Source organism: Cherax quadricarinatus, chromosome 28 (genome assembly GCF_038502225.1).
Source record: "Cherax quadricarinatus isolate ZL_2023a chromosome 28, ASM3850222v1, whole genome shotgun sequence".
NCBI classification, from domain to species: Eukaryota; Metazoa; Arthropoda; class Malacostraca; order Decapoda; family Parastacidae; genus Cherax; species Cherax quadricarinatus.
Window position 1 is genome coordinate 24751340 of NC_091319.1, and position 12277 is coordinate 24763616.

The window sequence follows — 12277 nt, forward strand, 5'->3', positions numbered from 1 at the left end:
AGGCAGGTCCTTCACAATTCATCCCACTAACAAACATTTGACCAACCCAATTTTCAATGCTACCCAAGAAATAAGCTCTGATGTGCAAGTCCCACTCAAACCCATCCCCTCCCACTCATGTACTTATCCAACCTAAATTTGAAACTACCCAAAGTCTTAGCCTCAATAACCCAACTAGGTAGACTGTTCCACTCATCAACTACCCTATTTCCAAACCAATACTTTCCTATGTCCTTTCTAAATCTAAACTTATCTAATTTAAATCCATTACTGCAGGTTCTCTCTTGGAGAGATATCCTCAAGACCTTGTTAATATCCCCTTTATTAATACCTATCTTCCACTTATACACTTCGATCAGGTCTCCCCTCATTCTTCGTCTAACAAGTGAATGTAACTTAAGAGTCTTCAATCTTTCTTCATAAGGAAGATTTCTAATGCTATGTATTAATTTAGTCATCCTACGCTGAATGTTTTCTAACGAATTTATGTCCATTCTGTAATATGGAGACCAGAATTGAGCTGCATAATCTAGGTGAGGCCTTACTATTTTTATTATTATTATATTATCACACTGGCCGATTCCCACCAAGGCAGGGTGGCCCGAAAAAGAAAAACTTTCACCATCATTCACTCCATCACTGTCTTGCCAGAAGGGTGCTTTACACTACAGTTTATGAGGCCTTACTAATGATGTATAAAGCTGCAATATGACCTCTGGACTTCTGTGGCTTACACATCTTGATATAAATCCCAGTAATCTATTTGCCTTATTACGTACGCTTAGGCATTGCTGTCTTGGTTTAAGGTTGCTGCTTACCATAACCCCCAAGTCCTTTTCGCAATCTGTATGGCTAAGTTCTACATCATTTAAATTATAAGTGCTAGGGTTATGGACACTCCTGAGCTTCAGAACCTTGCATTTATCTACATTGAACTGCATCTGCCACTTTTCTGACCAAGAATAGAGTTTGTCTAAATCCTCCTGAAGTTCACTAACATCTTCGTTTGAATCAATTATCCTACCTATCTTCGTGTCATCGGCGAATTTGCTCATATCACTAGTAATTCCTTCATCAAGATCATTGATATATATTATAAACAACAACGGGCCCAAGACTGATCCCTGTGGAACGCCACTTGTTACTGATCCCCACTCGGATTTAACCCCATTTATGGACACTCTCTGCTTCCTGTCTGTGAGCCATGATTCGATCCACGAGAGCACCCTTCCCCCAATGCCATGAGCTGCTACTTTCTTCAACAGTCTTTGGTGCGGAACTCTATCAAATGCCTTACTAAAATCTAAGTAAATAATATCAAATTCTTTATCGTGGTCAACAGCCTCAAAAGCTTTACTGAAGAAAGTTAATAAATTAGTTAGACAAGACCGGCCTCTTGTGAATCCATGCTGAGTATCATTAATCAAGCTATGCTTATCGAGATGGCTTCTTATAATCTCAGCTATAATTGACTCTAGTAATTTGCCTACAATTGAGGTCAGGCTTATTGAGCGGTAATTTGATGGTAACGACTTGTCCCCCGTTTTAAAAATAGGAATTACATTAGCCATCTTCCACATATCAGACACTACACCTGTTTGAAGATATAAATTAAAAATATTAGTTAATGGTTCACAGAGTTCCATTTTGCATTCCTTAAGAACCCTTGAAAAAACCTCATCAGGACCCGGTGACTAATTCTGCTTCAGTCTGTCTATCTGCTTCACAACCATTTCACTAGTGACTGTGATGTTACGTAATTTATCTTCTTCTGGCCCACTATAAAAATTAATTACCGGAATATTATTAGTGTCCTGTGTAAAAACCGAGAGAAAATAATTATTTAAAATCGAGCACATTTCATTCTCTTTGTCAGTAAGATGCCCATAGTTATTTTTAAGGGGACCTATCTTATCTCTGACTTTTGTTCTATATACCTGGAAAAAACTTTTTGGGTTAGTTTTAGAATCCCTAGCAACTTTAATTTCATAGTCCCTTTTAGCTTTTCTTATCCCCTTTTTCATGTCCCTCTTAATGTCAATATACTGATTCATAAGATGACCCTCGCCTCTTTTGATATGCCTATAAATTCCTTTCTTATGCCCTAGTAGATATTTCAGCCTATTATTCATCCATTTTGGGTCATTTCTATTTGATCTAATTTCTTTATAAGGGATAAACGTTCTTTGAGCAGCATGTATAGTGTTCAGAAAACTGTCATATTGATAGCTCTCTTCGTTACCCCAGTCAACAGATGATAAGTGTTCTCTAAGCCCATCGTAATCTGCTAAGCGAAAATCTGGGACTGTTACTGAGTTATCGCTACTATCATACTTCCATTCAATGCTAAATGTAATTGATTTGTGGTCGCTAGCACCCAGTTCCTCTGAAACTTCTAAATTATTAACAAGGGATTCATTGTTTGCCATAACTAAGTCAAGCAGGTTATTACCCCTTGTAGGTTCTGTCACAAACTGCTTCAAAAAACAATCCTGAACTACTTCTAAGAAGTCGTATGATTCTAAATTCCCAGTCAAGAAATTCCAATCAATATGACTAAAGTTAAAGTCTCCTAGAATTACTACATTATCGTGCCTTGTGGCCCTAACAATTTCCTCCCATAGTAGTCTCCCCTGGTCCCTATCTAAATTTGGGGGACGGTATATCACACCTAAAATTAATTTTTCATGCCCCTCTGAAAATTCTATCCAAACAGACTCTGTATGTGTTACTTCAGACTTAATACCCATTTTTATGCAACAGTTCAAGCGATCTCGGACATACAATGCCACCCCACCCCCCTTTCCGACACTTCTATCTACTTGGAACAATTTAAAACCCTGAATGAGACATTCCGCAGGCATGTCCCGACTTTTTGAATTAAACCACGTCTCAGTAATGGCAAATACATCAATGTTACCTGCACTAGCAACTAGTCTCAACTCGTCCATCTTATTCCTAGCACTGCGACTATTTGTGTAATAAATATTTAAAGACCCTCCTCTCTCTTTACCCTTCCTGCTCCTTTCTGTTATTCCACTAAACCTATTACTGTCCTTGTCAATTAGTGCCACTGGCTTTCCAATATCCACCTCATTTTGCCTATTACTAGTTCTCCTAGTACTCATATTACTACCCTGCGACTTCACAGTTTTCCCGCCAAAACCCATACCACTAACTATTCCTAGTTTAAAGACCTAACAGCTCCCTCCACTGCATTGGCCAGTGCTGCCACCCCAGACCTAGATAAGTGAACCCCATCCCTGGCATACATGTCATTTCTGCCATAGAAGAGGTCCCAGTTGTCAATGAATGTTACCGCATTTTCCTTACAGTATTTGTCGAGCCAGCAATTGACACCAATTGCTCTGGACAACCATTCATTTCCAACTCCTCTCCTTGGCAAAATGCCACATATGACAGGTTTCCCACCCTTCCTCCTAATTATCTCTATTGCTGACCTATACCTGCTAATCAGGTCCTCACTCCTACGTCTGCCAACATCGTTGCCTCCAGCACTGAGACAGATAATAGGATTGCTCCCATTACCTCTCATGATGTCATCCAGACGGCTAACAATATCCTTCATCCCAGCCCCAGGAAAACACACTCTCTGCCTCCTACTCATATCCTTCAAGCAGAATGCCCTATCCATGTACCTAATCTGACTTACTGAATGACTTGACCGACTTATTAATGACTTAAAGTTAGACACTTCAGTACAACCATCAACTTCAGTACCAGAACCTCTACCATCCACCTCAGCCCAGTAGGGCCACAGCATAACTCTCCACTCTCTTCACAATCATCCACAAACACCAGCACCCACAATTTAAGGTAAGAAATACTATTACAGTGGAGCCTCGACCAATGGCTTTAATCTGTTCCAGAGAGCTAGCCTTTAGTCGAATTAGCCGTTAGTCGAATTAATTTTCCCCATAAGAAATAATGGAAATAGAATTAATTCGTTCCAGACACCCAAAAGTATTAATTAAACAAAATATATTTTTTTTACATGAAATATACATTTCCCTATGCAGAAACGAATGGTACATGCAAAATAAACAGTAAATGCCACTTACCTTTATTGTGGAGTTGTTGATGAGTGATGTGCCAGCAGCAGGGGAGATTCAGGTTTTCTATTGTTTGGAAGGGGAATTCCCTTCCATAAAGACTTTAGGTACCAAGTCCTTTGGTGGGGTTACCTCCCTTCTTGGTTTTTTAATGCCACTTGGACCAGCTTGAGAGTCGCTGGACCCTTGTTGCACAAAATATCTGTCCAGAGAGCTCTGTTTCTCACGTGCCCTTAGGATTTCCCTAAAATGGAACACTTGAGTGTCATTGTACATGTTGCCAATACGGCTTGTAACAGCTGTGACAGGATAAAATTCATCCATAAATGCTTGCACCTTTGTAAACATTGTACACATTTCCTTTATCCTTGATGAAGGCAACTTCCTCACTCTCTCTTCCTTCTCCTCGGAAACACATTCCTGAGCTGTGATCTGTTGCTGTTGCACCTCAAGCTCTTGCAGGTCTGCAGTGGTTAGTTTTTCATCGTCGTTCTGCACCAATTCTTCCACATCCTCGCCACAAACCTCTAACCCCATAAACTTCCCCAATGACACGGTAGATTCCACAATTGGCGTAGGCTCCTGAGGGTTAGCCCCAAACCCTTCAAAATTCCTCTCTTGTACACATTGTGGCCACAGTTTCCTCCAAGTAGAGTTCAAAGTCCTGCAAGTCACTCCTTCCCAAGCTTTACTTATAAGGTTTATGCAACTGAGGATACTGAAGTGATCTTTCCAAAACTCTCTTAGGGTCAATTCAGTGTCTGAGGTAGAGTTTTTTGAAGTTTGAAATGACCTGCTGGTCCATGGGCTGGAGGAGAGGAGTTGTATTAGGAGGCAAAAACTTTACTTTGATGAAGCTAAACTCCCCCGCAATTTGCTCTTGCAAGTCGTGAGGATGAGCAGGAGCACTGTCCATTACCAGGAGGCACTTGAGTGACAATTTATTTTCCAGTAGGTAATTTTTCACAGTGGGGCCAAACACACCATATAACCACTCCAGGAAAATTTCCCTAGTGACCCATGAATTAGTTTGATCTCCACATCACACACAAATTACCCTTGATGATACTGTTTTTCTTGAACACACTGGGAGTTTCAGAGTGATACACCAGTAAAGGCTTCACTCTGCAATCACCATTAGCATTACTACACAACATTAATGTCAGCCTGTCTTTCACAGGCTTATGTCCTGGGAGTGCCATTTCCTCCTGAGTAATGTAGGTCCTGTTTGGCATTTTCTTTCAAAGCAGGCCTGTTTCATCACAAATACTTGTTCAGGTTTTCAGTGCCTATGTACATTTACCTTTGATATACCTTTGAAGAGTTTCGAGAGTTTATCTACTCTTTGAGCCCGGACATGGGCCAGGCTCGTCTGGTGCTTGCCTGGTCAACCAGGCTGTTGCTGCTGGAGGCCTGCTGCCAAACACATCCATCACAGCCTGGTTGATCTGGCACCTGGTGAAGATACTTGTCCAGTTTCCTCTTGAAGGCTTCTACACTGGTTCCAGCCGTGTTTCTGATATCCTCTGGTAAGATGTTGAACAGTCTGGGACCCTGGATGTTGATACAGTGTTCCCTTATTGTCCCCACTACACCCCTTCTCCTCAATGGGTTTATTTTACACTTCCTTCCATCTCTCTCACTCCAGTATGTTGTTATGGCAGTGTGCAGATTTGGGACCAAGCCCTCGAGTACCTTCCAGGTATAAATTATCATGTATATCTCTCTCCTCCGCTCCAATGAATACATGTTCAAGACTTGCAGGTGTTCCCAGTAGTTAAGATGCTTTACAGGCTCAATGTGAGCTGTAAACAATCTCTGTATTTGTTCCAGCTCAGATATTTCTCCTGCCTTGAATGGGGCCATCAGCACTGAGCAATATTCTAAGTGAGGGAACACTAGCCATCTGAAGAATGTCACCATTTGCATTATTTCCCTTGTTTTGAAAGTTCTCAATACCCACCCCGTCATCTTCCTGGCTGTCGTGATCTTTGTCTTGTTTCGGTCTTTAAAAGAAAGGGCCACTGACATAATTATTCCTAGGTCTTTTACGTATTCCTTACGTTCTATTTGGTGACCCTCTTGAGTTTGGTACTTAGTGCTCCTTTTGAGTTCTTCATTCTTTCCATACATAAGCAGCTGGAACTTATCACCATTGAACGTCATGTTGTTCTCCACTGCCCACTGGAAAACCCTGTTTATGTCTTCCTGTACTTTTCAATGTCCTCTACCGTACTGACTTTCATGCTTATTTTAGTGTCATCTGCAAATGATTATGCAAAAGTGTGCTGGGTGTTTTTGTCTATGTCTGCTATGAGGCTGAGAAACAGCAGAGGTGCCAGGACAGTGCCTTCTGGCACTGAGCTTTTGACCTCGCTGAAGCTGAAACTTGCCCTGTTCACTACTACTTTTTGTGTTCTGTGTTAGGAAACCGAAAATCCATCTGCCTACCTTTCCCATAATGCCCATGGCCTTCATTTTGTGCGCTATCACTCCACGATCGCATTTGTCAAACGCCTTTGCAAAATCTGTGTAAATCACACCTGCGTTTTGGTCGTCTTCCAATGCCTCCGTAATTCTGTCATAATGGTTCAACAGCTGTGACAGACATGATCGTCCTGCTCTAAAACCATGCTGGGTCGGGTTATGTTGGTTGTGCTGGTCCATGAAATTTGTAATCTGCCGTCTCATCACTCTTTCGAAGATTTTTATGATGTGAGAGGTTAGGGCTACTGATCTGTAATTTTTAGCTAGTGCTCTACAACCTCCCTTATGCAAAGGAGCTATGTCTGCACTCTTTAAGACCTCCGGTATTTCACCTAGATCTAAGCTCTTTCTCCAAAGAATAGCGAGGGCTCGTGCTAGTGGTACTTTGCACTTTTATAAATAGAGCATTCCATGAATCTGGTCCAGGTGCTGAGTAAGTGGGCATGTTTTCCATTTCTTTTTTGAAATCTATTGGATTTGTACTAATGTCAGTTAGTTGTTCAGCGCGGCCTTCTTCCGGAGTGAAAAATATTTCTCCATTTTATACCTTGCTGTACTCCTTAAAAGTCCTGCACATATTTTTTCAGTCGCTTTTTTATCTGAACTGGCAGCCTCACCATGCCTTATCACACTGTGTATGCCACTACGATTCTTAAATCTTTCAAACCAGCCTTTACTGGCCTTAGATTCGTCAATATCATCACTATTTGGAGGCATTTTCTTAATGAGATCATCATGCAACTGTCTTGCCTTTCCACATAATATTGACTGAGAAATGCTATTTGCTGATAATTGTTTTTTGTTTATCCACACCAACAACAGCCTCTCCACCTCTTCAATTATTTGCAATCTCCAATTTGAAAACATACTTGCACCTTTCGCAACAACAGCTTCCTTGATTGCCTTTCTGTTCGCCAAGATAGTAGTGATGGTTGAATGGGGTTTCTTATAGTATAGCCTTTCCAACTCGGACATACGCACTCCACTTACATATTTTTCAATGATCTCTTTCTTCATTTCCATTGTAATTCTCACTCTTTTGCCACAGGGTTGGCACTAAAGCTTTCTTGGGGCCCATGGTGGCTTATTTAGCAGTTACAAGCACTAAAAACACGGGAATAATACAAAATATATCGCAGGTACATGTGGAATTGACTGCAACAGCATGTAAACATTGGCACACTGGCTATACACAGTCTTGGAGTGCCAGGGCCCGCTCAGGCTGCATGGACACGTACGAGATGAAAGCTGTTAGATGAGTTTTTCGCCGTTGGTAGAGCCAATATTTTGACGCCAAAGAGCGCCATTAGTCGAATTTGGCGTTAGTTGATGCCGCTGCTGGTTGAGGGTCCACTGTATTTCTGTTACAGTTGTAGTCTTAAGCAGTAAAAACAACATTATACATCACAACAATGAACTACAATTACATATGCACTTTTATTTTTGTAAGATGTGGAGGCCTAAAAAAAGTTGTTTGGCTTTATTTGGGGCTCTCATGAATGTAACCCTATTTTTCCTACAAGTTCTTCGGTTCATCTAACACGGTTTTACCTAAGACGGTGTTTTCAGGAACGTAACTACCATGTTAAATGACAGCCTACTGTAGCAATGTTTGATAGCTATGCACTAATGCACAGTAACTGTTTGGTTTCTTTCCAACTATTTACCTAAATTAATATAAGATTTTATATTCTATGAATTACTTACTCTTTGGTCAGGTTGTTTTCCAGCTGTTTTTTAACTTGAATGATGTTAGCTTTCAGTCTGGACTCTCGTATTCCTTTTTCTGCCAAGGATTGCAACAACTCGTCCACACTTTTTATAGAACTGAAAATAAGAGCAATAAAATAAATGTAAGTGCATAAAATCATAAAAGTGTCATTAAAATTACTACTATCATGCTAACACCAATAATCAACCATGATTAATGCAGAAATGAAAAGAAAACAGATATTACACTAGGTTAGTATTGCTTCTGCTGGAATGCTCATCACTGAGATTTTTTTTTTTGTCCAATTTATGGAAGGATACAGGCCCAGCAGCAATATAAAATTCTATCAGCCCCTCCAAATAAAAATGACAATAATAACAACAATGCTTTAAGACAAGTCCTTCCAATCAGACTGCCACCCCTGGATACAGCGTCCTTTCCCAGGACAGCCTGTATCCAGGGTTGGCATTCTGGTTATATCCAGCTGTCTCATAGCAAGCATAGCCTTATGGCATATTAAGGAATTTTATTTTTTAACATATTGGATATCTCCCACTGAGACAGGGTGACCCCAAAAAAGAAACACTTTCACCATCATTCACATGTAATCACTGTCTTTGTAGAGGTGCTCAGATATGACAGTTTAGATGTCACTCCAAACAGCCAATACCCCAAACCCCTCCTTCAAAGTGCAGGCACTGTCCTTCCCACCTCCAGGATTCAAGTCTTCAAAAAGAGGTACAGGTCAGCCATCACTAATCTGGCAATCAGTTATCTGGTTTCATCAGAAGTCCAGCACTAATTTCGGCTAGCATAATTTCAAATTTCAGCATTATACCGTACTCAGAAATTGTGCAGATGGGTGTAAATCCACAGCAGCAAGCCAGTGGGGGAGAAAGCAGTGATGAAAATGTAGAAGATGTAGCAGAAAGAGTCTATACTGATAGGTCAACCTTTTCAGGGTTGACAGGCCCTCTCCCAGACTTGTTCTCAGGGTCGACAAATTTAAAAAAGATAGAGAATCTTTTCCCAATCATAATGACACCAAAACTATGAAATTTGATGGAAAACTTACAGAATTATGCTCTCACGAAGTTAGCGGTCTCGACGATGTTCATGCATCACCTATTTTGCCCACTTTCAGTCCTATTTTCAGCCAATTCCAGTGTACTAGTCGACAAAAATCATAACTATTTTGCTAGAACTCCATTCTTTTCCTATCGAATGAGTACAAGAAACCACCCATTTACCGATTTCAACTATCCAATAAAGTGGTCAGAATTTAGCAATTTTGCCAATTTCACACAAATTTCAAAAGATGCCAATTTCCAAATAGGGTCCAGAATAAACAAGAAAGACATTCCTGGCACTAAAATAACATTTCCTCTATTCATTAGTCACGTCCCCACGCCCCTCTTACATTCTTTTGCTTTCCACTTTGAATTTTTATTCTCACAAAAAATAGAAGATTTACTGTTATGCAGACTACTGCATTAATATAGAAATGATATAAATAATATCAGCGCACTTGTGAAAGAATATTAGACTCACCAGTTGACGTGTATTGGATGCGTAGCATTATTTGTTTACTTTTGAACTTTGGCAAAAATTGAAGAATTCTGCTACTTTGAGCTCAATTTCAAGGTACTTTTTATTGTAAAACCAATCAAAATTGTCTCAATTTCTGTAATATGTCTTCCATTCTATAAAATGAGACCAGGAAAACTAGAATACCATCATAAATACCATACGAAAATACAGTGCAAAGTCGCTGTTTTAAACCAAAAACACTGTCATAGTTTTTTTTCTCATTACGCACTGTGTGCTGCAGGATTTTTTTATACTGCGCACACTGACCACAGACTCATTCTTTCATATGTAGGCCTACCAGCTTTCTCTCACTAGATCTGAGGGCGCTAGAATTTAGGCGTACTAGTACGTCAAAAACCCTGGTGCGTAAGCCGTACTAGTATGTCAGAAACCCTGAATGGGTTAATTATGTGTATTCTAACCTAACCACTCTGTAATCCGGCAAGCTCACTAATCCAGCACACTACAGGTCCCAATGATGCCGGATTAGTGATGGCCGACCTGTACAGCATTAAGAATTTGCAGTGATATTACATACTACAGAACTCTACGGTCGTGAATGCTAAAAACATATGTGCCCTACTCAATAATCATTAATTAAGAAATTTCTACTCTATACATGTACAACAATGTAGAGTGATGAGTTAGAATATTTTCCTTCCTCCCTCACTGGCATCTTTCACCAAGTCAGGGTGACACACACAAAAAGAAAGCACATACACCATCATTCATTCAACTGCCGTCTTGAATGAAGTTTGCTAATGTTACAATTTGGATTATCCCCAAGTTTCAGTGCAGGCACTCATCTGCTTGAAGCATCACATACTTTGGACTCTTTTGTAATATATGTTCATGAGACAGCCAACCAGAAATAATTACCTGAAATCACTTCAAATTTTCTTTATAACCACCATACTTACAATTTACTACTTGCATCTTGTTCTATATACAAGTCCTCTGCACATCTGAATGTCAACAGTGTTACTTGTGTAGTACACTTGCACAGATATTCCAACCACATTATAGCAAAGCTCGCTGTCTAGCCATGATGTCACAAGACTACCCATGTGAGCAATAGGTCAGAGGTCCTGCTTTCATTCGACTGCTAGGCATACAAACGATAGACAGGAGGCCTGGGCTCCTTTCTGAAGAGTATATTATACACCTCCAGACAACTTTTAAGTGTTTTGCATACTCCAAAGGTTCTAGAAACAACCAGAATCAGTCTCAGCCTTCGAATTCAGGGAAATCCAAGCGCCCCAGCCAAACCATCCAATGGCGACAGTAGGTGATAATGGATATTTCATCCCCGTACGTAATTCCTTTGACACATTATACAGTCTAGAGGAAGAAAGTCTCATTGATGATGATGTTTCACATGTTTTCAATGAAGACATTTTTGGGGATGTAGATGAAATACTTTCTATGACAATGATTCACCTTCTTGTTTGCACGTCCACTCCAATGCAACAATAGGTCCTTTAGTACAAGCTTCTGTGCTTGATGCGCCTGTTCAGGTGTTTACGGACTCTGGTGGGCAAGTTATTATAATCAGGTCAAGCTTGTTTAAGGATAAGCAGTTGCACAGTGTCCTTTTAGTAGAACCAACTGGTGTATCCACCCTTAGTGAAGTGGCTAGTTCTAGTCTGCTTGTCCGTAGTCAGACTTCCCTCGCCTTTTCTATCTAAGGTATATTTTACTGTTTCCTTTCTTGTTGTGGACAAGATCAATTTCCCTGGTAATCTTCTACTGGGATTTTCTTCTATGAGAAATATACATATTGTGCTTGATCCTTATCAATGGCATGACCGAATTGCCAACCTGACTGTACCATTCTGGGGCTACCAGCTTAGATACGAGAGCTGTCATAAAGCTGCAGAGTATGAAGTTCGGATTAAGTCCTTACAGACTTGTGTGTTCTCTAGTAACATAACCAAGTAGTCTGGCACTAGCAAAACTGTCACTCCTGTCCCTACAACATCATGACTGCAGGATAGTGTACAGTTACCTCGGGTGTCAGAGGAACCTCAAACAATCTTGGGTACTGAGACTATCCCTGCAATGGCTACATGTTCAAGTGGTAGTTCCTCCACAGAGGACGCCTTACTGGAAAACAACTACAGCCTCTCCTCACTTAAAAACGGAGTTCTGTTCCTAAGATCATGTCACTAAACGAATTCGCCGCTAAGTGAGGAACATACTATGATGGTAGTGGGTTTGTGTCAACCATCTTTGATATTGCTTTAATGTCACTTCTGCACCATTTATAACATTTTTTGTACATTTTTAAATGTTTATACAGTAGTGTACTGTATATTGTAATAAACAAAATACAGGACATCAGCTTTAATATAAATAATTAAGGTATGCACACTGGTCAGGGAGCCCATTGTAAGTCCGAGTCGTCGGTAAACAA

The 12277-nt window shown here is 40.3% G+C and overlaps 1 protein-coding gene across 3 annotated transcripts in view; it reads right to left on the reverse strand.

Annotated features, from left to right (window-relative positions):
* The window catches only part of LOC128693317 (tyrosine-protein kinase BAZ1B), a 304346-nt gene that overhangs the window by 125499 nt on the left and 166570 nt on the right, over positions 1-12277 (reverse strand). For all 3 annotated transcript variants that reach the window (XM_053782935.2, XM_053782936.2, XM_053782937.2), the window contains one exon: positions 8268-8387. In XM_053782935.2, coding sequence (XP_053638910.1) covers positions 8268-8387 — 120 coding nt within the window. The remainder of the gene's footprint in view (positions 1-8267; positions 8388-12277) is intronic.